The sequence below is a fragment of the Gadus macrocephalus genome, chromosome 6, assembly GCF_031168955.1.
Source record: "Gadus macrocephalus chromosome 6, ASM3116895v1".
NCBI classification, from domain to species: domain Eukaryota; kingdom Metazoa; phylum Chordata; class Actinopteri; order Gadiformes; family Gadidae; genus Gadus; species Gadus macrocephalus.
Window position 1 is genome coordinate 6595397 of NC_082387.1, and position 25051 is coordinate 6620447.

The window sequence follows — 25051 nt, forward strand, 5'->3', positions numbered from 1 at the left end:
CAACCAAAACAAAAAATTTATACTATGTGTATATATATTACAAATCAAACTAATCATTTACCAATATTTCAGACCACATTACATTATATGATCACATGTTATCCCATTGGGAACAACAGAATCAATCTCATGGATTCATAATAACTATTTATGCATGATCAAGCTGGTTTCCACCATGTCCACATTTAATATATTTGTTCCTCCAATTTCCCGCAAGCTCCAGAGCTGATGGCCACACATCCGTACGCCGATAGCAATTCATTACTTTGAGTGCGAATTCTGATCGGTGGGTCGATATGGAAAAAGCTCATCTAAATAATGGATAATTGTCTCCCAAATCCCATTAGGAGACTCTTGGAGTTAGGGAGCAGAGAGCAATAGGGTGGACAGAAAAAAGGAGAGGGCGACTAAAACTGTGATGTTTTGTAATAAGGTACCAAAATAAACAGAGCTGTTGGAAGAGGTGATTGAGTTTGAATAGTAAGTGTTTGATCCTCTGTCATGCATGATCAATGGATCAGGCAGGCGGTAGCTCAGTCCACTGGGTAGGCTAGTTCATCCATCATTCATCCATCTGAGTGGACATTCCCAGGTGGGATCTCAATCTAGAGTAGATTATAAAAGGATAAATGCTTGATTTGAAGATCTTATTTGACCGAGGAGGAGAGGGGAAAACACAAATGACAAGCCCATTAATACTCAGCATCAATAAACAGTTTTATTTAAAAGAATATGATACATTTTATTACAGTTAGCAACTTACCCAAACAACTTTGTCTTTGAATTTTAAACATCACAATCTTTTACCTTAGCATACATACGTCTTCAAAAAGCAAAACCATATCAGGTCAAATACCATAGTACTGGAGATGTGTTACAGTGTTATCTTATTAAAATAAATAAAATGTAGCCGACAGAAGATGGCCATCTTGGTCTAAAAGAGAGGGGACTCACTGAGAGAATGTGGACCGCGTCGACAAGGCAGCTTAGCCCGAGTCAAAACGACCCACCTGGGTAAAGTGGGGTCGGCAAGTGTCCGGTAAACAGACTTCGTCCCGAAACACAGTTAGCCTTTAGGGTTTAACAAGCCCGACCAAACCCGTTTTACATTCCACCCTGAGGTCCACGTCGGCTCTCAAGGACAAGGTGTAGAAAAGGTACCAGGAGACACATGACGGCTTGAGAACCACAGGGGACAGAACACACCCAGACGCTCAACCTCCTCTGACAGGAACGAGGACCATGTACCCTGATCACTCCTCTCTCCATAGAGAGCCGAGCCACACGACCGGGACTGGGAAAGCATCTGATCAGTACCTATGACAACCTATGTGTAACTCGTGTTGATGGATGACTGAAGAAGTAAATGTGAAGGTGCCCTATTGTTGATCATGTCAAGGTTACTGCGGAGCAGGGTGGGCAGCGCTGGGTGTCCCGTCCCCGGGCCGGGTGTCAACTGATGGATTGAGCTAATAGGAGTGCATCCCCCTACATAACAAGGTAACGCCACAGACTACTGGGAGATAGATGGCATCCTGCGATAGGCCGTCTGAATTATAGACCTGCCATTATAGACCTGCCGTAAATATGCAGGGGGGGTGGTGGGGGTCTAGGCGGCAAACTAATGGTTGATGATTTATCAGCAGCTTTGATGACAAAATAGAAAGACTGGACAGGGAGAGAAGGACCCCTACTGTCCCCAGTGAGAAATGCAACCTCACAACACACACACACACACACACACACACACACACACACACACACACACACACACACACACACACACACACACACACACACACACACACACACACACACACACACACACACACACACACACACACACACACACTCTGTACTGTGCTTTCACACAAGGGCCTTTTGCTGCACAGCATTGCTCCCAATATACTATTCGCTCATAAAAGTCTATATTATGGCAAAATCCCTGGATAATACATCTTGAATATACACGTTGCTGTATTATACGTCTTTGCAGTCCAAAATAGCATAAAACTTTTTTTTTTTGCATTCTAATACCTGTTTCCTTGACAGAAGTCGCCAGCGTGTTTGGAGGTCATTAATACTGTTCTTTAAAGTGCAAACATTGCAGGACAGTGCCTGCTCGTGAATAAAACATTCCGCTATTTGTACACCCCCAATAAAAAGCATTCACTAACAACACTGCTTATTGAATGTGAGATCGACCCAAAGAGGTCTGGGCCTTTCCCTTATTTCTTTCTCTGTTCCTGATATGCCATATTTATGTACTCCCCCTATTTAAAAATTCAGTCTAAGGGCCAAAACTGGAGCGGTGGGGGGTGTATGCACGCACGGGATTCCATTACAAAGCAAAGGCCTCTTTCTGGACTGGCCCCTGCCATGGCTGCACACTGGGGGTCAACATTTTGAGAACATTCAGTACAGCAAACAGGTCCAAAACACACCCGGACCCCAGGCACACGCGGGCACCGCCACTCTCCTCCATCGGCTACAACGCTTTAAGTCTCTCTGTCCTCCCCAACCCCGTCCCACCATTGGCAGGCTCTTTTGTCTCTCGTGCCACTCTCTCTCTCCGTGTCCTGACATCTACTGACCTGTCGTTTCACGGTGTTCTTCAACCATTTTGTTGGTTGTCCGAGGAGAGACAGGGCCCGGGCACACAGTCCTAGCTAACCGGGTCACAAACGTACACCTCAGGGGCCCTGGCCACGGGGGCCCAGTGTTCATAGTGTAGGAGAGAGGCTGGAGGCGGGAGGGGGGGGGGGGGGGGGGGGGGTGGTGGTCGTCTGCGTCAAATGAGTTTTTTTTCCTATTTCCGTTGCATATGATGGTTCAGCATCTTGCAGCGTGGTTGCTGAAATGTCCTTAATGGGTGAGGTGCTGTTGAGGGTATGGTGGGGAGGGGCGGCAGGGGTTTGTCTTAGGGCGGGGAGATGAAGAGCCGAGATGGAGCTGAGGAACGCTGCTGAGGAGGAGCTAGGAGGCGATGAGTCCAGCTCCTCCTAGGTGCTTCCATCCCTTCTGTGCCTCAACAGCTGGAAGATATTCTGCACAACGTAAACACCATCAGAGCAGAGACTCACATACACACACAAATAATGTAAACACAACACTCTGAGGGGTAATCCACAAAGCCGGTTTTATCACATAACCGGGTAAGTTAACCCAGGGTTTGCGGTAACCCTAGGCTTCCGTTCCAAAATGAACACGGTATGTTAGTTACTATAGAAACATATGCTCTGAATCAAACCTGGTCGGAGCAGGTTTTGCGCAGGTTAAGTTTGGAACATAACCCGGTTTTGGATATTTAAACCTGCGTTCACCGCAGATTTCATGTGTTCACAATGGCATGCCCTTTTGATGAGAGGCCTTTTGATATCGGAGCGCAAATTATTCGCGCAATCCACTGGGAGCGATTAATAAGACCACGGCTCGACATCTTGGCATATCTGGATGACTTTTTGCTGGAGAGATATAGATTCTCGCTCAAATCTTTAATATAATTAAATAGCCTTCTCCAGCCTTACATAGCCAACACTACCAATCGAGGACCTGGCCTCAGTCCACTCCAGACTATTTACGTAGCCCTCAGTTTTTTGCAAATTATAGTTTTATCTATAATGTTGGAGATGCTGAGCACATCTCAGTCCTTTCAGATGACCCATCCACGTCCGGAGCAAGATTTTCATTGGCCTCCTATCATACAAAGAGCAACATTGGCTGAGTACTATGCCGAGAGGCGCTTACAACAGGAAGTATAAAATAGTCCTAACGGACTTACATCCACTGGAGAATGTTTGATCATAGCCGGCGGCTCCATTACAAGCACTAATCCATCTTGATCTGTGAAGTTGATGAATTTTCACTTTTAGGTTTTCTACCCAGTTACCAAAAAAAAACATTTGGAACATTTGCACTGTGGCGCACACACACGGTTTGCATGCGTTACTTCGACGGCCTTTTCACGATTGACTTAAAAAAAAAAAGGGCTTATTTAAATGCAGGAGTGACAAATATGGTATGACAATTTAAATGCTGGACTGACAAAATATACCAATACGATGGTGGGAAAAGCTTACCAGTTTGTATGTTTTTATACTTTATTTTTACTTGATCCACTGACCGCTTGGGAGCCATCGGAGTACATATTTTTTTTTAGAAGAAAAGGGTTATGTGGTGGGAACGCTTAACTGGGATGTTAATAGATTCATGGCTCAAATATTAAGGATCATGCTTTCGACATGTAACTAACGCATTTACGCGGTCAGCGATTTGCTGCCAGGCTTTGGTTCTCTGGGTTGCAGAGGCTTAAGCGTTCCCTTTTCTTGGAATAATGTCCTCCTCCTCGTCATAATTCTCCAGGAGAACCTGGAGTTCCATTTCATTCAAATAAGCGGCCCATCTCGCCATTTCGATCAGGGGTTTCCATGATCCATACATCACGTCTTTATAAGTTTGGCGTGGACGTGCACAACCCTCTGTTAACCAACCCTGTGTTGATTGAACTAATGCATAACCCGTGCGCTGGAACCGACAGCTCTGGTTTAGTTGGCACAGGGTCAATCAACCTAGAGTTCAGCGTGAACTCTGTGTTTGTTAAACCTCCGTTCGTGGAATACCCCTCTGATGTGTGATCAGTGATTCACACACACACACACACACACGCACACGCACACGCAGCGAGGCAGGCAGAGCCTTACCTCGCCACACATACCATCTTTGCTGCAGTTCTTGTTGTCGTTGTCGGTCGCCTCCTCCTCCACCTGTGAACAGCGGAGATGTTATTGTACTGCCAGGACACCGCCCACCGATCCACACGGTCTGAAATGAGTGACAGGTCCTCACCTCCCTCCTCCACTTGAGCTCACAGAAGACCCTCTCGAAGCACTCGTGCATGTAGTTGAACTGAGAGGACACACAGAGAGAGCGCACAGAGGACAGGATGACACAGCTTCCTCTGGATGTGGTCAATAAAAGCCCTCCGTTGCGTTCCTTCTTTCAGTTTAAAGTGAAATAAGTTACACAGGATAGGCAAGGTAAAGCACTTTTCATACACGAGACAGACTCGCTTCACATCCCATAAAATGAAATTAAATAAAATAGATAAGCAAAAGAAAACAAAGGCAACGTAAAAAAAATGCACACAACATGAAATAAAATAAAATAGAAAACTTAAGAAATGCATTGTACAAAGTGGATTGTAGTTAAGATTTAGTAGAAAGCTAAAGCAAACATACAATTCTTCAGTCTTGTTTTAAAATTGGTCAGAATTGCGGAAAGCCTTAAATCCCCAGGGAGTTTATTCCAGCAATTTCTTGCTTATTAACTAAATACTGCTTTCCCATGTTTCATGTTTACTCTGGGGATAATAAACTGTTTGGTCTCAGAGGATCTTAGTGGTCTAGAAGGCTTATGTAGTAGAAACATATCAGTGATACTTTGGCCCTAAACCATGTAGGGATTTATAGGTGAGCAGCATGATTTTAAAATCAATTTTCTGACATACATGTAGCCAGTGTAATGATATAAGAATTGTTGTAATGATGTTCAATTTTGGTCTGTTAGAAATCTAGCAGCAGCATTCTGAACAAGCTGCAGTTGCCTTGGAGGTTTTTTTTGGAAGAACTGTAAGGAGAACATTGCAGTAAAGTCTTGCTTAGTTTTTAAGGTGATAATAGGCAGATTTTGTAACTGATTGGATGCGTCTGTCGAAATTGTAATCTGAATCCAGGGTAACCCGTAGATTTCTGGCTTTGATTGAGGTTTTCAGGGACAGCTAGGTTGAAGGTACGTGGTGTGTTACTTTAAGCCCTTCCGTTTGAGCACCAAATACAATTATCTAGTTTTGGCTGTCATTTGGTGGTCAATATTTTCATTTCAAACCAGAAAAAATAACAACTGACCAGTGGAAAGCACCACAAACAGACAGACAGACAGGCAGACAGACAGGCAGACAGACAGGCAGCCCTCCTACTCACGTATGGTGTGAAGATCTTGACCCAGCGCGGCTTCTTCTCCCCGCGAGCGTACTCGAAGCAGAAGGCCATGCCCTCCTCGTCCGTGTCCCAGCGCTGCATCTCGGCCCATTCGAAGGCGATCACCTGATTCTGGAGCACACAGCAGGGCCCCACAGTGCCGGGTTACAACCTGCTCTATGTCCTCGGAGCTTATTGGAACTATCCTTTGTCCTGCTTTTGACTGGTGACACGATATGTATTGTGATCCTGTACATTTTGTGTAAATACTGCCAAAATGATATTTTGTTATTTTTTGTGTGATTTTATCTATTGTGTGGTTAAACGTGCAGGTTTAACAGTGGGGTTCTACTGGTCCACCATTGTTCAAGAGAACATGGACGTACAGAACACAACATGGTGGATTCACCACACTCTAGTGCCTCTGGAGGACGGTACCATCATCTGTGTCCACTTGGATCACATCCAGAGGTTTCTGCCTTCAAATCCTTTCAATTGTTTTGCAAACAGATATTTGTAGTTTGTAACCCTGGCTTGAAAGCAGGAACATGGCTTAAGAGGTCAGGGGTGGGAGGGTCCCTCCTTGCCTCCAGCGTGCCGTTCTCCGTGCATGCGTGCAGCTTGAAGTGCTGGATGCTGATGGCAGTTATCACATGGCCCTTGCGCCGGGAGTCACACGAGCAGTGGGGGAAGATGACCTCGTTGTAGCCCTCGCAGCCCCGCAACAGACTCAGATACTGAGAGAGAGAGAGAGAGAGAGAGAGAGAGAGAGAGAGAGAGAGAGAGAGAGAGAGAGAGAGAGAGAGAGAGAGAGAGAGAGAGAGAGAGAGAGAGAGAGAGAGAGAGAGAGAGAGAGAGAGAGAGAGAGAGAGAGAGAGAACAGAACAGAATTAGAATAAATAATTGTATTTATTTGCATGTTAAGGGTGCAATTATTCTCAATCTTGGTCTGAACCAAACAGGTATAAATGCCCCACTGAGTAATACGAATGCACATAATACCAATGTTTGGGAGTGCTGGAAGCAGCACAGGACTAGCACCACTGTTGACATTGTCTGTGTTCCCCAGTGTCCCCGCCTGGTTATTACGCCCTAAGGATCCCGCGGCCTCCAGACTTCCACATGAGTCAGTCCTGCCTCAACAAGTCAGTCCTTTATATTTATTCTCAGCCCTTGTATTTCCCCACAGGCCTCTCCCTCCCTCTCTGTCTACCCTCCACCCCTCCCACTACCAGCCTCCTCGCCCCGTCTGAGCCAGAGTCTTGGTCTGCACTTATTTCCGAAGACAGCCATTATATAATTAGGCCGTCTTGAGAAGTGGCCTGTAAAGTCCGGAGCCGAGGCTGCGACTCCAGCCCATCCTTGCTCCCAGTGAGGCCACCGGATCATTCCGTTGCTACACGGTGTCATTACAATCCGGGAAACTTGACAGAATAATTACAGTATTTACTAACGCATTGCCAAGATTTGATTGATAGATTATGAATTAGATGCCTTCATTCACTCTGCTGTACCGGAATACACTCCTGTGCTACATGTTCATAATATGAGTGTGTACATACATCAATGTTAATGCACAGAGAACCGGAGGAGTTTATTATTGAGTTTAAAATAAGTCGTAGCAGTTGTTTAAGTGCAGGAGAGGCAAATAGATCCATCTTAATACACAGCTCTGCTGTCAGTTTAGAGTAAGGCACTACACTGGCTAGATGGGACACTGCATCAGCTGCAACAGCAGCCATTACTGCAGTTGGGATGTGCTTATTACGTTAGGGCCACTGCAGCAAGGCCCAAAGCCACATCAACACTTGATGTTTGCGTACAACGTGTGTCACCTACAGAGCGTTGGGATGCTTGCTCCCCACACTTGTATGTGCTGAGAAGGTTTTATGTGTTTAGGGTTAGGGTTAGGATTGCCGTAACCATGGGAATAATTTATCCCACCCCATTCCTAGAACTCGAAGCCCAAAACACATTAAAAAAAACAGTGTTTAATTTAAAGTAGAAACAGGGTGGGGTCAGCTACACTTCAATATGAAGTTGAGATATTCCTCAATAGTAACTGTATCGCAAATCAGTCCACAAGATTTTTCCGTAGGTCTAGAGTGAATCTCAAAGAATTACTAAATATGATGAGGATAAATACAACTTGATGGTGTGTGGCAATAAGAACCACGGCTGTAATAGGAGGTTTGTGTGTGCGTGTGACCCACCATGGCCAGCTTCTGCTGCTCCGCCAGCTTCTGCAGCTGGTAGGACTTCTGCTCCACCTTGATGAAGCCCTTCTTCACGTCGTCTAGTGCCTGGGGAGCACGGGAGTCCACACACACACACACACACACACACACACACACACACACACACACACACACACACACACACACACACACACACACACACACACACACACACACACACACACACACACACACACACACACTATTCAAAAGATGCAAAATCTTAAAAACATTTTAGGCTATGAATTGATTGATTGAATAATTTATGCATATCATAATATTGGAAAAGCTCAGGAACATAAATATGTGGCTCATGATGAATCCATCTTTTAGTTGCACGATGGGATGGGCTGGAGACGAGAAGGGAACTTAAAGCAGAGTCTGCAGTGGGGCGCCACAGATTGGAACAGGATTCACTTAAAATTTGGAAAAACACAGGCCACCGCCTACTTACTTATCTTCACTTGTTCAATAGTGAAACACTATCACTGCAAATCTCCTTATGGGCAGGAACTTAATCTGAATCGGCACCACTGAAAATAAAAGCGAGACGCGCACTAAAGTCTGCCAGGGTCTTTATGTTGTCTCAATAAACACCCAACACCTGGATCTGAGTTAGCCAGTGGATGAGCCCAAGCCTTATTTACCTACTGGACAAATGTATTTAACCAATAAATATTCCAAGGTCATTCATCCACAAACATCGGGCTACAAACCAATGCCCCAAAAAAGACCCAGAGACACAAACACGCTACACACGCAAATGCCAAAGCTGCATTTTGGATTCTGGCAAAAGACACACACACACACACACACACACACACACACACACACACACACACACACACACACACACACACACACACACACACACACACACACACACACACACACACACACACACACACACACACACACACACACACACACACACACCTGGTGGAAGCAATAGTGGATGGCCAGCTGGTTGTCGTTGAGCAGGATCTCCTCCTGGGTGGTGAACAGCCACTTGCGCAGCGTGAGGCAGGTCCCGGGCACCGCTGACGTGTAGTTCTGGACGTACAGCTTGTGGGGGAACTCATTGGGCGCCAGCTTCCTCACTGAGAGAGAGGGAGAGAGAGAAAAAGAGAGTTGAGGGAAGCAAAGATTTAGCTTAAAATCGAGGAATATTCTATAGATTCTATAATACTAAGAAGGTCAATTTGGACGCGCACGCATGCGCACGCACACACACCTCATCAATCATTTGTGATTGAATTACCTGGGTGAGAGAGCTAGAGAGCCATGGAGAGAGATGGGTAAGTGGGGGCCCAGAGAGAGAGAGAGCGAGAGGGTGGAAGATATTGGCATTTAAATGTGTGCTAGCAAAGAGAGGGAACTTTGTTCAATGGCGCTGAAGAGAGCTCTCTCTGTGTCTGTGTCACTGACACTGGGATCCTGTGTGCGGCTCTCCATCAGGCCAGGATGGACGACTAGCACCATACTACGGCCTCAGAGGGAGAGATGTGGTGACATCAGCAACCTGGCCCTATTCATATACAAAACTAAATATTGGATAGAAATAGAATACATTTGAATTTGATTAATGGAGGGTTACTAAAGAGTGGAAACACTTTGTTTTCCGCCCCACCCCCTCCTGCTCACAGCCCTAATGGAATACTTAAAATATAACTATGGCCGCTCTGTAGGGATGCAGAAATGAACACGCCAGTGTCCAGAGCAGCTCCTCAGAGGCCGGGTTTGGTTGGGGGTTGGGTGTCTCTTGGTGTCTGGGATATCCAAGCACAGGGAGGAAGAGGTTCGGACCAGCAGTACTCCAGTTGCAGATCAACTATTCCTGTTTCTGCCACTGAAACCCATGACAGTAAAAGCTCAGAGTTCATTGGTACAAGCTTGAACCGCTCAGGGGTTTCCCACAGCACTTTACAGCTTAGGCGGCCGCCTAAGCAGCACAAGGCTTCCGCCTTAACTACAAAGTAAAAAGATAGCATTTTTTCTTCTTTGCTTGTAAATAATATACTAAAGTATAAAATGATTTAAACTCCATTCGCTCTGTGTAAAGATCAGGCTGCAGGGCAACAGTCTGACAACTTGCATGGAAATAAGCATTACATATACAGTACCATAATACAACCTGTATTAAAGGAGAGATGCAGAGGGGGAACCGGAGGATGGCGGATTGTGCTCAGTACAAAACCCTACACCTGTACAGTTCTACGGACTAAGGAGTTCTGAAAGAGTTTCCTTTATAAGTTTAGTTAGATGGAAAGAACTGCTCATTCATGATGATGATGATGTCATAACTAAGAAAACGGCCAATCAGGAAGGCCTCTCACACAGGCACTGAAAGTCGGACATTCTCCTGAAAATCCCCGGTGGCGCTGTATGTGTGAAATGTGTCAGACTTTGCCCCTACATAGTTTAACCTACCAGGCCCCTAGTGTCAAGTCCAGAGTATCTGAGAGCTGGAGAACTCACAACGGGTGAGTGGGCGTGTTGCTGACGTGTTGCTGGCGTGTTGCTGACGTGTTGCTGGCGTGTTGCTGACGTGTTGCTGACGTTTCGATCACGTGACCGGCATGAAACCGGGAGAAACCAAAGTGTGAAGAAGAACGAAGACAATGAGTCTGATTTCTGCTCTTCCATCACCGCAAAAACAGTCCTCATCACGGAGGTGGTAGCCTCTTCCGCCATCTTAGATGTTTTAAATAAAACACAGCCACTTCCGCTGTATACCTTCTGCGTCAAGTCCCGCCTCCTAAACGCTCTACCCAGGTGCCACCCCTTGCCTAACGTATAGAGTATTTCCAATATGTGTGAACACATCAGCGTGGTCCGACATTGCGTGTGGTTTGTCCATACTCTAAGGCCTCTCACAGATCCACTCCGGATGACCACGTGACCAGTGTATTAATGGACCTGGGGAAAGGGTCCGATGGAGCGTCCATCATCGAGGACCCAGAAGTCCCACCATGTTATAGCAAAACCATTGGGGGAGAAGGCAAAGAGCCCAGGCCAGACACCAGAAATGCAAGGGTAATGAGCAGTAGGGATGTGAATAACTCAAAATTTTCATGGTTGAATAATCGGTGGGTGGTATGAAGGAATAATCGATTATTCGAAGTGTGCCGACATTCACAAAGGCAGCCATGGATCATTGGCAAGAAATCACTTAATATCTTAAACGCAAAACAACAACTACCTGCTAAGTAGTTCCAGTCAAATGATCTGTTCAGCCCTCAAAACGAGAGCTGGTAAATTGTGAAAAATGCATTAAACTGCAATCCGAAAACGCGGTTATATGCTATAGTCCCTACAGTATCTGTGGTATAAGGGCTGAATCGCGACGGTCAATACTTTCAACATAAAGAGTACGTATTTATCCGTTGAAATTCGTCCCAACCTTTATACCACAGATACTATAGGGTCTATAGCATAATAAGTCTATAGCATAAGGTAATAGAGCCACCGGCTGTACTCTTTACGTCACCAGCAACAACAAGCTCAGGCGGCATTCGAGAAAGATGTTTTCAGTAGACAGCTGTCAGTTCCCTTCGGGTCAATGTCATTTCTCCGACTCTCTGAAGTCCAGATTGAACCGTGACATGGAGGAAAAAGGGATTGTTGCCGTATGCGGAATCCCCACCGGATCAGCTGCTCCAGCGGCGGAGCAGACCCTCGGTGGTGCATACGGCAACAATCCCTTTCTCCTCCATGTCGCGGTTCAATCTGTTCAATCTGTTCAATCTCTTCACAGAGAGTGAAATCCAAAGTTCCTTTCCCCCAGTTCGTTCTCCACCATGGGCGAGATGCACTACGAGTCTTTACTGGTTGTGGAAGTACCAGAGAGTCTGAGAACCCGACGCAGTCTTTAAGATTCATAATATCAGAGAATATCCCCGTCAGTTTGGCCGCGGCGCAATGAATGAATAAAGATCGTAAAGAAAAAATCGTCTGAAGAAAAAAACATTTATTTTGACAGACGTGCCCGAAGTTACTACTTTACAACCTTGTTGAAATTTAGAAAAACATGTACTTTTAATTCAGCCTTAGTTGTAATCGAAGAGTAATGTGTACTGAATGCACGTTAATGATGAAACACAACAAAATAACCCTAACCCTAACTATAACCCCTAACTAGGGATGCACCGAATTTTCGGCCACCGAAAGATTTCGGCTGAAAATGGCCCAAAAGCGCATTTTCGGTTTTCGGCCGAAATACTTTTATCACCGAACAACACGGCCGAAACAGAAATTTGTGATGACGCAAACAAAAAGCGCGGCCAGCACACGCTTTTCAATATGTCTGCGGTGTGGACGTTTTTCAATGTTTCTGAGAAAGACCCACGTATAGCGATTTGCAGAAATTGCAATGCCTTGATTTTGATTAAGTTAGTACACAGTCATAGCCATAAATGCAATGGTACTAGGGTTGTATTACCGAGTATAAACGGTATGAACTTTGAAACTAGGTCAACCGCCATCTTCTCCGTCAACTCTCCTCTCACACTCGGTGACAGCGTCTGGCATCGCGCCAATTCTCGGTGACAGCGTCTTATAACGTTATATAACGCTATATATAATAGTATAATATAATTTTATACATAATATCACGGCCAAAAGCTCTGTGCGCCTCCGGATGGCCGTAGCGCGGGGAGCTCTCGTAGGGATTGGGCTTCGTGGGGTTTGTTTACCGGCGTTGCTATGGTTACCGATCTTGCGTGTTCCAACGCTTTATTAGGTAGCCTATCTATTAGGTTTGTATCTATTTTTTTTTTTATGAAAAAACACATCATAAATAAAACAGCGCAAAGGCAAACTGCCGAACTTGTAACCTAATACTGTATACCGCGGCAACCCTAAATGGAACTAATCATTTTCATAATAATTTCTTTCTGTGTTTCGGTTTACGGTTTTCGGCCTTGGTTTACTCTTTTTCGGATTTCGGTTTCTGCCAAAAAAATTCATTTCGGTGCAACGAAATGAAATTTCATTTCAAAATTTCATTGAGCATGCGCAGAACGCAAAATCCCATTAGATTCACCGTAAACATGCACGCTTAATGCGACTATCAATCGAATAATCTAGGGGTTTTAATCCGACTATGAGAAACCCAATTAGATTCGATTTTAGTCGAAGGGGACTAAGGTGTATACATGCATCTTAATAATCCAATCATAGTTGGACTGATCTAATAATTTGATTTTCTTGAGTGTCATGTAAACGCACTGTGTTCGTCTGAAACCTTTACAGACAAGTTCTTACATTTTGCTATTCCCGGCCCAGTTTGTGTTCTCCGGTTATGCGCTGACAGATTCCCTCTAGCCAGATGATTGGTCGAAACAAATATCAAGCAAAATAATGCTTGTTTGCCATCAGACTTCAGATATAAATCGAAACTCTGATTCGTCCGACTAGGGCTTCCACAGCAGCTTAGACCATTAAACCACCTTTATACCATACACACATTTGTACATGAACCTTAAAACCCAGACAGGCGGATATGGCGCTGACCTACCGAAGGTGTGGTTGATGACCTCAAAGAGGGCAAAGTAGCTGGCGGTCACGCTGTCCATGCCCACCTTCACCACCACAGCCTTGACAGACAAAGAAGGAAAAGGTCCAGACGCATTGAAAATAATGGAGTGTGTGTGTGTGTGTGTGTGTGTGTGTGTGTGTGTGTGTGTGTGTGTGTGTGTGTGTGTGTGTGTGTGTGTACCTGGTAGACGTGGTCTGTGGTGGAGTTTTTGCGTACTCTGACTGTGACTGTCGTCTTATCGGGCATGGCTATCCTTAGCTCCACATCAGACACCCCGTTGTAGTTCTAGGCAGTATGGAGAGAAGGAGAGATTAGTACAGACAATGAGAAAATAAAATGAATGGTAACGAATGGTGGACACACACACGACACAAGAAAGAGAGGCCGCGGAGGCACTCCATTTCCTTCTAAAGAAAAGAATTGTTCAACAACCAAAGGCCAGTTATTTTTATAGAAATGTTAACTTACCTCATCGGAATCTGACAGGAACTCTTGCATGATGTCACTCTCACCGATGACACGCACGGAGCACACTGCGGGAAAACACGCACACACCAGGGAGGCCATCAGAAAACTAGCAACACAACGTAAACAGAGTCAGACCCAAAGCTCTTTGTGGGTTACCATCTCAAAGGACACACACACACACACACACACACACACACACACACACACACACACACACACACACACACACACACACACACACACACACACACACACACACACACACACACACACACACACACACACACACACTTTGAGAGAAACTAATCTCAACTCAGGTACAAAATACAAGAAATCTTGAGTGATTTGTAGAGATTTAACACGTTGAAAGGTAACATCAAAGAGCTTATTCATTTATTTGAGTGAAATACGCTGTGAGAATATCAGTTTTCTATTTGACTGCACCTGCCTCTGCATGAGCCAATTAAGGCCCTGTTTACACAAAGGGAAAACGCAGATATTTCCACACGGTTTGGCCTCTCATTTACACGAAAACCCTGTTTTTATCACAGAAAACTATTATTTCTAAAAACTCCGGCCAAATTGGAGATTTCTGATAACTGGGAGAAACAGGGTTTTCGGTTCTCAAGCGTCACATTATGCGCCAGAAAATGCTTAACGTCATGTGAGCGCCCTATGTTTACAGTTTGTTTGGCGACCATGCCAAACAAAAGGAACAGGAAGCCGCATGTGTTATTCGTTGTTGTTGATTCTGAGGATTCTGATTGGCTTGCATGGCTTTATCCTTCTCCCTACACTGCTGCCCATAGGTTTGGCATAGTTATGATGGCGCTCAGTGGTGTATTTATGCGGGTTGATGTGAATGACAACTTTTTTGAAAACGATTGTTGTATGCACTAACCCTTTCTCTAAATAGTAAATACCCTGCTATGTATAAACGTGGCCTAAGATTTTAGACCTAGCCCTCCAGCTAATTTCTGACCAATCAGGGCATCTCTCTTCATAACCTTCTCACTCATCTCTCCTTAACTCCTGAAGGTAACTTCAGCCCCTTTAGCTCCTCCCTCTGCGTTCTCCAGGTACTCCTCCAGCCCCTTTAGCTCCTCCCTCTGCGTTCTCCAGGTAACCTCCAGCCCCTTTAACTCCTCCCTCTGCGTTCTCCAGGTAACCTCCAGCCCCTTTAACTCCTCCCTCTGCGTTCTCCAGGTAACCTCCAGCCCCTTTAACTCCTCCCTCTGCGGTCTCCAGGTACTCCTCCAGCCCCTTTAACTCCTCCCTCTGCGTTCTCCAGGTAACCTCCAGCCCCTTTAACTCCTCCCTCTGCGTTCTCCAGGTAACCTCCAGCCCCTTTAACTCCTCCCTCTGCGTTCTCCAGGTAACCTCCAGCCCCTTTAACTCCTCCCTCTGCGTTCTCCAGGTAACCTCCAGCCCCTTTAACTCCTCCCTCTGCGTTCTCCAGGTAACCTCCAGCCCCTTTAACTCCTCCCTCTGCGGTCTCACTCACCCTTCTCCAGGTACTCCTCCAGCCCCCGGCGGCGGGCGTCCAGCTGCTGCTCAGACAGGGTGAAGGGCCACTTCCCCGGCAGCTTGGGGAACATGTAGTTGGAGAACTCTCTCTTCAGGTTCTGGTGCAGGATGGAGAATTCCCGGTAGCGCTTGGAGCACAGCTGCCGGCCGGCCATGTACACGCTGTACACCTGGAAGGGAGGGGGGGTGGAGAAACCCATGAGCCAGAGCCTTGTTCTGCAGCAAACGTGAAGTGATGACAACGCACTTATCCCATCTGCAGATCAATATAACTTTACAATACTCATCCACCTTTCAGTTGAACAAACAACCCATTTGTTTACATTCACATTTAGCAGACACTTTATCCAAATCGACCTACAGAGGAGGCCAGGAGAGAAATCATAGCATAACGCTATCATTACTTATATGCATATAGCATAAGTATTTTTATAATAGTAAGTTCTGCACAGGCTGATCTAAACCAAGCTCCCTAATCTCAATGCATAGATCTATCCATCCCACAGGACAAATCCCCCTGCTCACCACAAACTTCTCCTGGCTGAGCTCGGTGTGTTTGTAGGTGGGCACGGAGATGGGCACGGCCTGCTTGTCAGAGTAGTCGTAGCAGGACTGGGCCGAGCCGTCGTCCCCGGGGTCCAGGCAGTCCGCTTCCTGGGGCGGGACGGACAGCACCGCCAGCACCAGCTCCTTCTCCCCGGCCCGGATCAGGTCCACCACCTGCTTATGGGTCGCTCCCTCCACGTTCACCCCATTTCTGTTGGGTGGAAATGGGAGATCAGCAGGGGGCAGGGTGGGCAGACCGGAGGAGGGACAAAGTAAGGGGATGGGGTGGAAGTGTTGGTAGATACATCATCAATAGGCTCCGCCCCCTTGTGAGTGATATCACCAAAACTCCTTGCAGCTCTTCCCACAGATATAAATACATTAAATTAGAACAATAAATGCCTAATTCCCAAAGATTCCAATCAATATAAGAAATCCTGCATAGATAGGAAACTGGGACTGATAGAGTCAAACAATGCTGTACCTCTGCGTTTGTCCAGGAGCTGAAGAGAAACAAATACAATGTCTATCTTCATCATAATGCAGGATCCCAAAACTGACAGGAGGACTATGGGGTTGTGTCCAAGTGGTGGCACATGAGCAGGTCAGGGCATGTACTCCATCGTACAGCGATGCATCAGCTGTGCCTGCTGACAATAGTGATTCAGAGCACTATTGTTGGAGTGTATAATTTCCCTCAACCATAGAAACTTCTCTGCACACAGAGAGAAGAGCAGTCCCAACCAACCGACACAGACGCAAGCCATCCTGCGACACATTTTAATTATAAGCCAATAATTAACTTTGCAGTCCACTAGAATTCAAACGGATCAGAGAATGACCGGTGAGACGAGAGCAGAACAATGTTCTTTGCTAAGGGCCACTCGTTTATGTACTTCATTCACGTGAGCTAGTGCCTTTTTGTGCCCAACCAAAAACACATAAACTTACTATCCAGAGTGGTTCCCTGCATGGCCTTTCACTGCAAACACAGCTTGAGTCAACAATGAGGACGTTTGATGATGTGAACCGGTTTCATCCAATGAAGTAATACCATTTAATCTATGATGAGCAAATACACCTTGAAATTTTGTTCACTAAGGCCATTTACCACAACGTCTGCTTCCTTCACCCATTCATCTAGTTCTTCCAATGTCCCACGTCTACCACTGAACTAAACAAAACTGCATGAATATAGCTCAGCGGTTAATCAACATAGCCAACAGTGAATTCAACATTTACTTCAATAGTGTAATAACTTTGAATATCAAAGGGCTGCGGCTTGTGCCTGTGTAATTCTCCTGCATACCCATGGCAGCACAGGCATTATGGACTGTAGGTTTAAATGGAATTTAACGCACCAGTAAAGCTCCGAGGACACTGGCAGCAGCAGCAGGGGATGTTGTTGCATTGTTGTTACCGGTGAGGAGGACGCCAGAGAGTTGTGACCTGTTCCATTATGTCACTGCTGCACTAGTTATAGACTTGAGGATAGCCATGTAGGATAAAGCCTGCAGCCGCCCTTGTCAGCATGTAGTTTCATAAACCACTAAACACACTATTATGGGTTTATGTAGGTCTACATACTATTTGTAGACCTCAGAACGGTTTAGGCTGCATTTCATTCATTTGTTTAACAGCAATTCAGTATTTCGCATGGATCCCAATATTCCTGATATTACCCTGGTTAATATTTAAAATATATATATGAAGCCGTATACCAGGGCCAATGTCAAGATAAATTAACTGGAAATGGCACATCTTTATTGGTAGAGCTAAATGTTGGGCAAATGGATTTTGAGTAGAGAGAGAAGAGTCAATGATGGTTAACAAAATAACCATGAGTGGAACATTTTTTATGTTTGCCGTGTGCCAATAAAGTGCAAGTGCATTTCTACATTTGCATGCAACCACATACTCTTGCACAGATATTGAGGTGAACTAACTGCCAAGTTACCACCTGCCATCCAATTACAATGCAGGACACACCATTAACTAACCAATCGGATAAACACACAAAGAGCACAACGCCAATCAGAATTGAGCTTCACTTGTTCTGCAAGCCCCTTACATACCTCCCATCCATCTAACTCACGCACACAAATCCGGTGCCTCTCCATGGCAACAGAGCCTAACATCGGCGAGCAATCTCTATGCACACTAGTGTAACATGCTTGCAATTTAAAGATGTCGAACTCTAACCTGTTTATCAGCAACCACAAGAGATATCTCAATCCCATAGCGGGGCCTCAAACAAACTCCACATGCGATGACACGATTGTGCAATCATTAGACCTGCACATTGTACACCCGATGCTTAGATAATTTAATCGATTTGCAATCTGTACTTTCAATGTGATTGGACAAAATGGTGATTGAAATTAAAATGAGCTATCTGCTCTACATCAGCGACCCAGATCTATAACTGAAGCTCTAGAATACACAGGTCACCAATGTATGTGACCACTAACGAGTATTTCCTTACACTGTAAACACTGTACATTATCATCAAGCGCCTAGGTGGGGAGGGCGTTCAACATATGAAGCCCATACAGGAGCTCCGATGGGCACTTACACTTCCAGGATCCTGTCCCCCTTTGAGATCCCGGCTCTGTCCGCCGCCCCTCCGGGTAGCACCGCACTGACGTGCTGCAGCGGCGCGTACAGCTCACCGTTGATGCTCCGCAGCTGTCCCCCTTCACTGACCTGTCCGCGGACATTGAAGCCGTAGCCCGAGTCGGACTTCACTATCCGGACCAGCCGCGGGCCCGACGTGACGGTGGTGGCCGTCTGGCAGGGACCGTCGCCGGTGCCAGCCGGTGTACTTCCACCGGAGCCGTTACGAGAGAAGGACTGGGGCAACGGAGGAAAAGGCGAGCTAATTTCTTCTCCTTTGACATCCGCCATTTTCTACAATAGTTATGTCTTCCGTGACCAGTACAACGCTAAGGATATAAAAAATACCCCCAAACATTAGCTCATTGCAAGCTAACCGTTTGGCTAGGTGATCCCGATGTGGCGGAAAATGCCGAGTCCTTCCAATGATATACAGAGCCTGGGACCGAGTCCTTCCGATGATATACAAAGCCTGGGACCGAGTCCTTCCGATGATATACAGAGCCTGGGACCGAGTCCTTCCGATGATATACAGAGCCTGGGACCGAGTCCTTCCGATGATATACAGAGCCTTGGAACGCCCAAGTACACTGTTCTAAAGAACTAAAGGTTGCTCTTGAGGTGGCGGGGTGGAGCTTATTTTACTGCATTATCATACAGTTTAAGTATTTCGTATGTGATCTGTTTATGAGTATGCTCCATATTTGTGTAATTTTTTTTCATGCTAGGGCATTATTTTGTATCTTGTATGCATTATTTCGAAATTGCAGTAAATTACACAATGAAGCGTAGACCTACATGTAGCCTACTAGCAGAAGACAAGGTGGATGATACCTTTTTTTCTCTCTTGTCACATTTACGAGACGCTAGCTCCGCCTGGCGGAGAGTGACAACGGTGCAATTCCCTTTACCCATTTTGATCACATTAATGCACACAATGCATTCTTCTGTTCTCAAGCAGCAGGGTGGGTGGAGAATAAAACATTGCTTTGTTACTTTGAAATTATGTATTTAGCCTAACTGGGCGTGGTGGCTAGAACATTAACATACTTTTTACCTATTTTCTTTAACACAGGCCTACATGTTGTGACTTGTCTCTGAGCCTGTTACAGAGGCAGGTTCAACTATCTGAAAGATTGTAATCTTATCAAGGGAATATGCAACTAAGTCCAATAAAAGTCCAATTTAAATATTCCATTGTACCATAACATAGGCAATTCAGACTAGCTCCCTAGTTAAACATTTTTTACTAGGTTATAAAGACTAGGTTAAATTCTTTTAACTCAGGAGAGTTAAAAGCTCCTCCCTGGTCCAACTAGGGAAGACTAGTTAAAATTCTGTAACTTGTTCAAGACTTTTAACTAGGAAGAGGCAAATAACAAAGGAAATAATCTGATACGGGTATGATGTGTGCAAAGCTTTCCACCAGAGAGGGAGAACCTTTAATTAGTCAGTAACCTTTTGTTTAGGCAAGACGCCGTTGAGAAGCTATTAACAGTGATGTGCATACCAGATACCTGAGTGATCGATTAATGTTTAATGACTTGATTCTGGTTTCATTTAATGCTTTTAAATGCCCCCCACCCCAAACTAGATTATTCTATTGATTGTTATTCTTATTTGGTCCTTATATTGTCTCACATTTCAAATCAAAGACCAATATAGTACAAGGTATTCTATTATACTTCATATAACCTTCTGCACATTGGTAAACAAAAACATTCTGTTAGTAGCTTAGAGAGGTGTGCAAAGGACTAATGTCCGCAGGGTTAAAGAAATCTTCAACTATTAGCTTGCTCTACATTTTCTCGCGTCTTTCCAAGACAGAAAATAGTCACCCAGATACTAGCATTATGAATAATATACTGAATATGTCTTCTGGAATGCATGTGCAGGTCAGTTGAGGAGTGTTCCTATTGGTCCTCCTGTTCGTCCTCTTCTCTGCCTTTGCCCTTCTTGCCTCCCTTGCCTTGCTTCTGCTTGTAGTATCCCCTGGCCAGGGTGGCCACACACCTAGAGAACTCATTGAAGTTCACCACTCCATCATGGTTCTTGTCCAGAAAATCCATGGCCTTGGTCACATCCTCTGCATGGATCTTTTTCTGAAGAACACGTAGCAGGATTTACCATTTAATATTTGCCTCCATCCATCAATACACACAAATTATTTACGTACAAATACATATGTGTCACCGCATTAACTGAATGAAAAGTTCTGAATGCTCCTGTTAATATTGTGAGTGTATTTGCAGTATTGTGGCTGTGTCTTCTGCTTGAGTGGGTGTTTGTAGCCTCTTACCTGGAACTCAGGCTTGGACACTTCGTTATCGATCAGAGTCTTGAGCTCATCCATACTAATCTGGTTTTTCTTGCCCTCCTGTCCGGCATACTCCTCAAACACGTCCACCATGGAGACGATCAGCTGCTCTAGGTGAGACATGGCTGCAGCTGGAGGAGAGGAAACCAAGGATGAGCATTGTCATTTCTGCATGCAAGTGCCGTTTGGTTCATTCAAAGCAAAAGCAATGTTATGACACGTAAGAAAATGATCTCAATCTACACCCAGTGGATAAAGTTTAAAAGCGTAAAAACTGACATACAGTATTGTTCGATTTATTTGCAAATGTATCAAGCAAAACAATCTACGGCACTCACTGAACAGCTGACAGATTCAATGTTTAACAATGTTATTCTTTCCATTTAGAATTAATGAGTCTATACTTCCACCTCTTGTCAAGTTATATTTATGGAATCTGCCTTCTCATGTTCTACTTACCGCTGAGTTAAGGATCAACCAAGCAAGAAGAGAGAGACCTTCTAGCGTTGAGGTCCTGGACTGGTGTGAACCTGATGGGAAAAGCCTCTTCTTAAAGGCAGGCGCACACACTCCCACTTGCACACAGACACAAATATATGTCAACATAGATTCTCACCAATCGTGAGTCATGTCATGGAAATGTCCCCACAGGCTCCACCCAAACCAGCCAGCCGGGTCTTGTCTGACTGTTGTGTTTGTGTGTGAAGAAACCCCTGCCCAGGGCATTCTGAATGAGAGTATTTATAAGTATACAACTGCAGTTAGAGGAAATAATAGTAATAGCAAGGCTTGGACTTAATCAACTAATAAACTACATAAAATTACAAAACTACAAAACCCCACCTCTTCAGTTTGGTTTAATGTGGAAAAAACTTAGTGGAAACATCGGGTATTGAAAGTTCCATTCAAGCCCACAGTACAGGGTGGGAGTCAAAGGCTCATTCCCTCAGTTAGTGCAACCAGTAATTTCACTGCAGAGGGGATAACTCCTGCGTACTGCAGAGTAAGTCTAGGTGAAAAAGCATTTTGTGTCAACCTTTGTGGAGAAACATGTTTCAGACAAGGATGCAGCCTCTAACATAGACATACCTGGGTTATTTCTATGTTTAAACACACCCATGATTCCGGCAAGCAAACCACACTGATCCTCCAGCCTTTATATCACATAAACATACACTGGTTTTTTTCCATAGCTACCCCTCTACCCTCCCCTCCCCTCCCCCACCAAGACCCATTTAGTCTTTGTTATTTGCCTTCCGTTGCGATCGGGTTCTCATTGCAGGGGAGTGGCTGGCGGTGTGGGAGGTGCACGGATCAAGTGTTGTATTCAGTGCAATAAATGCTGTCTCTGGGTACACTGGCCCATCCTTTACGAAAGAAAAGGAGATAATAACGTAGACAATTCCTTTCGGCAGTAACATTTGAAGCGACGCAACTCCATCGTTCACGAAAACAAACAATCATACTAATTGTGATTAATTGTGTCAACCATTTAATTTGGCTATTTTGACTCTGAGCCTATTTTCCTTTTTTAATTTAATTTCCAACCATGGTAATTTAGTTATTGGTCACCGGTTGTCCATGTTTATATTTGATGAAACATGGTAAGTACGCATGGCTTTTAGTAGTCCATAATAGTAGTCCAGTTCAATTTTAATTTATAAATTACTTTTCAACATGACTCGTTTTTTTTCAAATCAATGTCTTAGGGCCAGTTACGTTACTCGGAGAGATGTGTTGGTGAGAACAGATTTGGTAGTGACACAACCTACCAAAACACCAAGCTTATTGATTTAACAAGGCAAGTTTATTTAACACATTAAAGGTCCCATGGCATGCTACTTTATGGATGCTTTGATATAGGCATTAGTGGGCCCCTAACACAGTATTTGAAGACGTTCCCGAAATTCAGCCGTGGGGCAGAATTACAGCCACTACGAGCCAGTCGCACATTGACCTTTCCCTAAACGCGCCGTTTCGGTGTCTGTAGCTTTAATGCAAATGAGGAGGAGAGAGGCGGATCAAGGAGGAGGGTAGGGGTTTGGCCCTGAGCAGTTTGCAGCCATGCTACCATGCGCTCTGTTTACAGTGGATGTATCGCAATGGCGCGGCGCACACAGCCTTTGGCCGTGTTCTGTAAATATTCTAGAACACTCCGGGTGCTCCAGCGGGAGTCCTGGAGCTCAATATCTAAATAATATCATATCATGCATAGATATCTATATCATATTATATATATTATCACGGCCCAAAGCTGTGTGAGCCTCCAGACGATATTATGAATCTCAAACGACTGGCACGACGGCAGAATGCCTAGTGCTCGATTTACACCCAACGAAATTTCTAGCTACTGGGGGGGGGGGGCATAGGTAGGCTAGAGGAACTCATATTAATGTGAGAAAACCTCAGAAAGTGAAACTTTCATGCCATGGGATCTTTAATTGACTCATTAATTTATCATGTGGGAGAGATCATCGGCATCCTGATTGTGTATTGCCTATTTCTGTTGTTGAGTGAAATGCTTGTTGCAAGCTTCCTATTGATGTATGGTGTACACCTACTGTCCACAAGCATCCCCCGCCTCCCCCCTTATGGAGATGGAGAATTGTTGCCATGCCCCAGTGGTGTCATATATATGAAAGAGGGCTTTAAAATATGCTACAATGATCAATTAAGAGGCCGAAGCCCTAAAGGAAATTAAGCCATGAGTAGATCACTTAGGGGTCAACAAGTGAGTTACAGAGCTGGAGTCTCTTTTATATCAAGGAGGTTCTCAAAGGACATATACCATTCTTAGTTTAGGGGCTCCAGCCCTACAAGAAGTGTCTCACAAAGCTCCCTCGAGTGGCGCCTCACCCAGCAGCTCGCTTGCAAGATTGTGAAGTGCAGTTCTTCCAAGACCTTCACCCTACCCGTTCAACATGCATATCTGACAATCAGACCTCCATTTAGTAACAAAAAAGCTATATGCCATCTTTCTAAATCACGTATGATCATGTTAAGGGTATACTACTGTAGTTCTTAAAGATGTTTTTTGTTCAATATGCAAATACCTTTATTCCTAAGTATTCAAAGTAAGAGATTTCTAGGATATTACAATTTGCACATTTGTCTTTACTTATAGGGATTCAAGGTAATATAAAGGACTTAGTCAAGTTTATTTTATAACTAGAGACATAACTAAACTGTTCAAAGATATTTAGAAGATAGATATTTATGAAAGATAGTTCTATACATCAGGGGAATTAGCAAATGAAGGATGGTGCTGGGTAGATTTTATTGTTATTGGTGAGTTGTGGTAAGTGTTTAAATGTGGTCGATAGGGTTTACATGTTTAAATGTGGTCGATAGTGTTTAATTGTGGTCGATAGGGTTTACATGTTTAAATGTGGTCGATAGTGTTTATATATGGTCGATAGGGTTTACATGTGGTCGATAGGGTTTACATGTGGTCCATAGTGTTTAAATGTGGTCAGGGGCGTTGCTAGACCTAGAGTTTTACTGGGGCACAGGCCCCCAACTGCCAAAAAATTTTTTTTTACGTGTGCACAATATGAAATGTATGGATACAGAAGGGTATGTACGAGCTTCAAAATTGTTGTCACTGTCATACTGTAGGCTATATTAAAGCACTGGTAAAGGTAAAGACGCAAAGATGGATTCATGAGTACCGTACAATTATATTTATTTAAACACATACACATCTCAAAGATTTACAAATAAGGTAACTGACAAATAAACAAAAAGTCTCTTTATGACCTTCACCTCTTTATCAGGAGAAGTCTACACATCTATATTTATTTAGAAGCTGTGTGGAAACAGCATA

At 44.6% G+C, this 25051-nt stretch overlaps 2 protein-coding genes across 3 annotated transcripts; both read right to left on the bottom strand.

The window, feature by feature from the left end:
- Positions 1 to 696: 696 nt before the first annotated feature.
- On the bottom strand, positions 697 to 19345 carry snx27b (sorting nexin 27b). 2 transcript variants are annotated; one of them, XM_060053700.1, is made up of 14 exons: positions 18868 to 19345; positions 16272 to 16503; positions 15724 to 15916; positions 14220 to 14284; positions 13932 to 14036; positions 13731 to 13809; positions 9149 to 9312; positions 8189 to 8278; positions 6563 to 6712; positions 5979 to 6107; positions 4846 to 4905; positions 4715 to 4763; positions 1801 to 3047; positions 697 to 1716 (listed from the first exon to the last, which is right to left on the bottom strand). In XM_060053700.1, the coding sequence occupies exons 1-13, from the start codon at positions 19197 to 19199 to the stop codon at positions 2977 to 2979; spliced, it is 1719 nt and encodes a 572-aa protein (XP_059909683.1). In that variant the 5' UTR covers positions 19200 to 19345; the 3' UTR covers positions 697 to 1716; positions 1801 to 2976. The 2 variants fall into 2 exon arrangements, with proteins under 2 accessions (XP_059909683.1, XP_059909684.1); XM_060053701.1 differs by having other exon boundaries at positions 4701 to 4763.
- A 1085-nt stretch (positions 19346 to 20430) lies between these two features.
- On the bottom strand, positions 20431 to 21823 carry s100w (S100 calcium binding protein W). Its single transcript, XM_060053702.1, has 3 exons — positions 21685 to 21823; positions 21208 to 21356; positions 20431 to 21010 (listed from the first exon to the last, which is right to left on the bottom strand). Exons 2-3 carry the CDS (start codon positions 21346 to 21348, stop codon positions 20822 to 20824), a joined length of 330 nt encoding a protein of 109 aa, XP_059909685.1. The 5' UTR covers positions 21349 to 21356; positions 21685 to 21823; the 3' UTR covers positions 20431 to 20821.
- Between the last annotated feature and the right edge of the window lie 3228 nt (positions 21824 to 25051).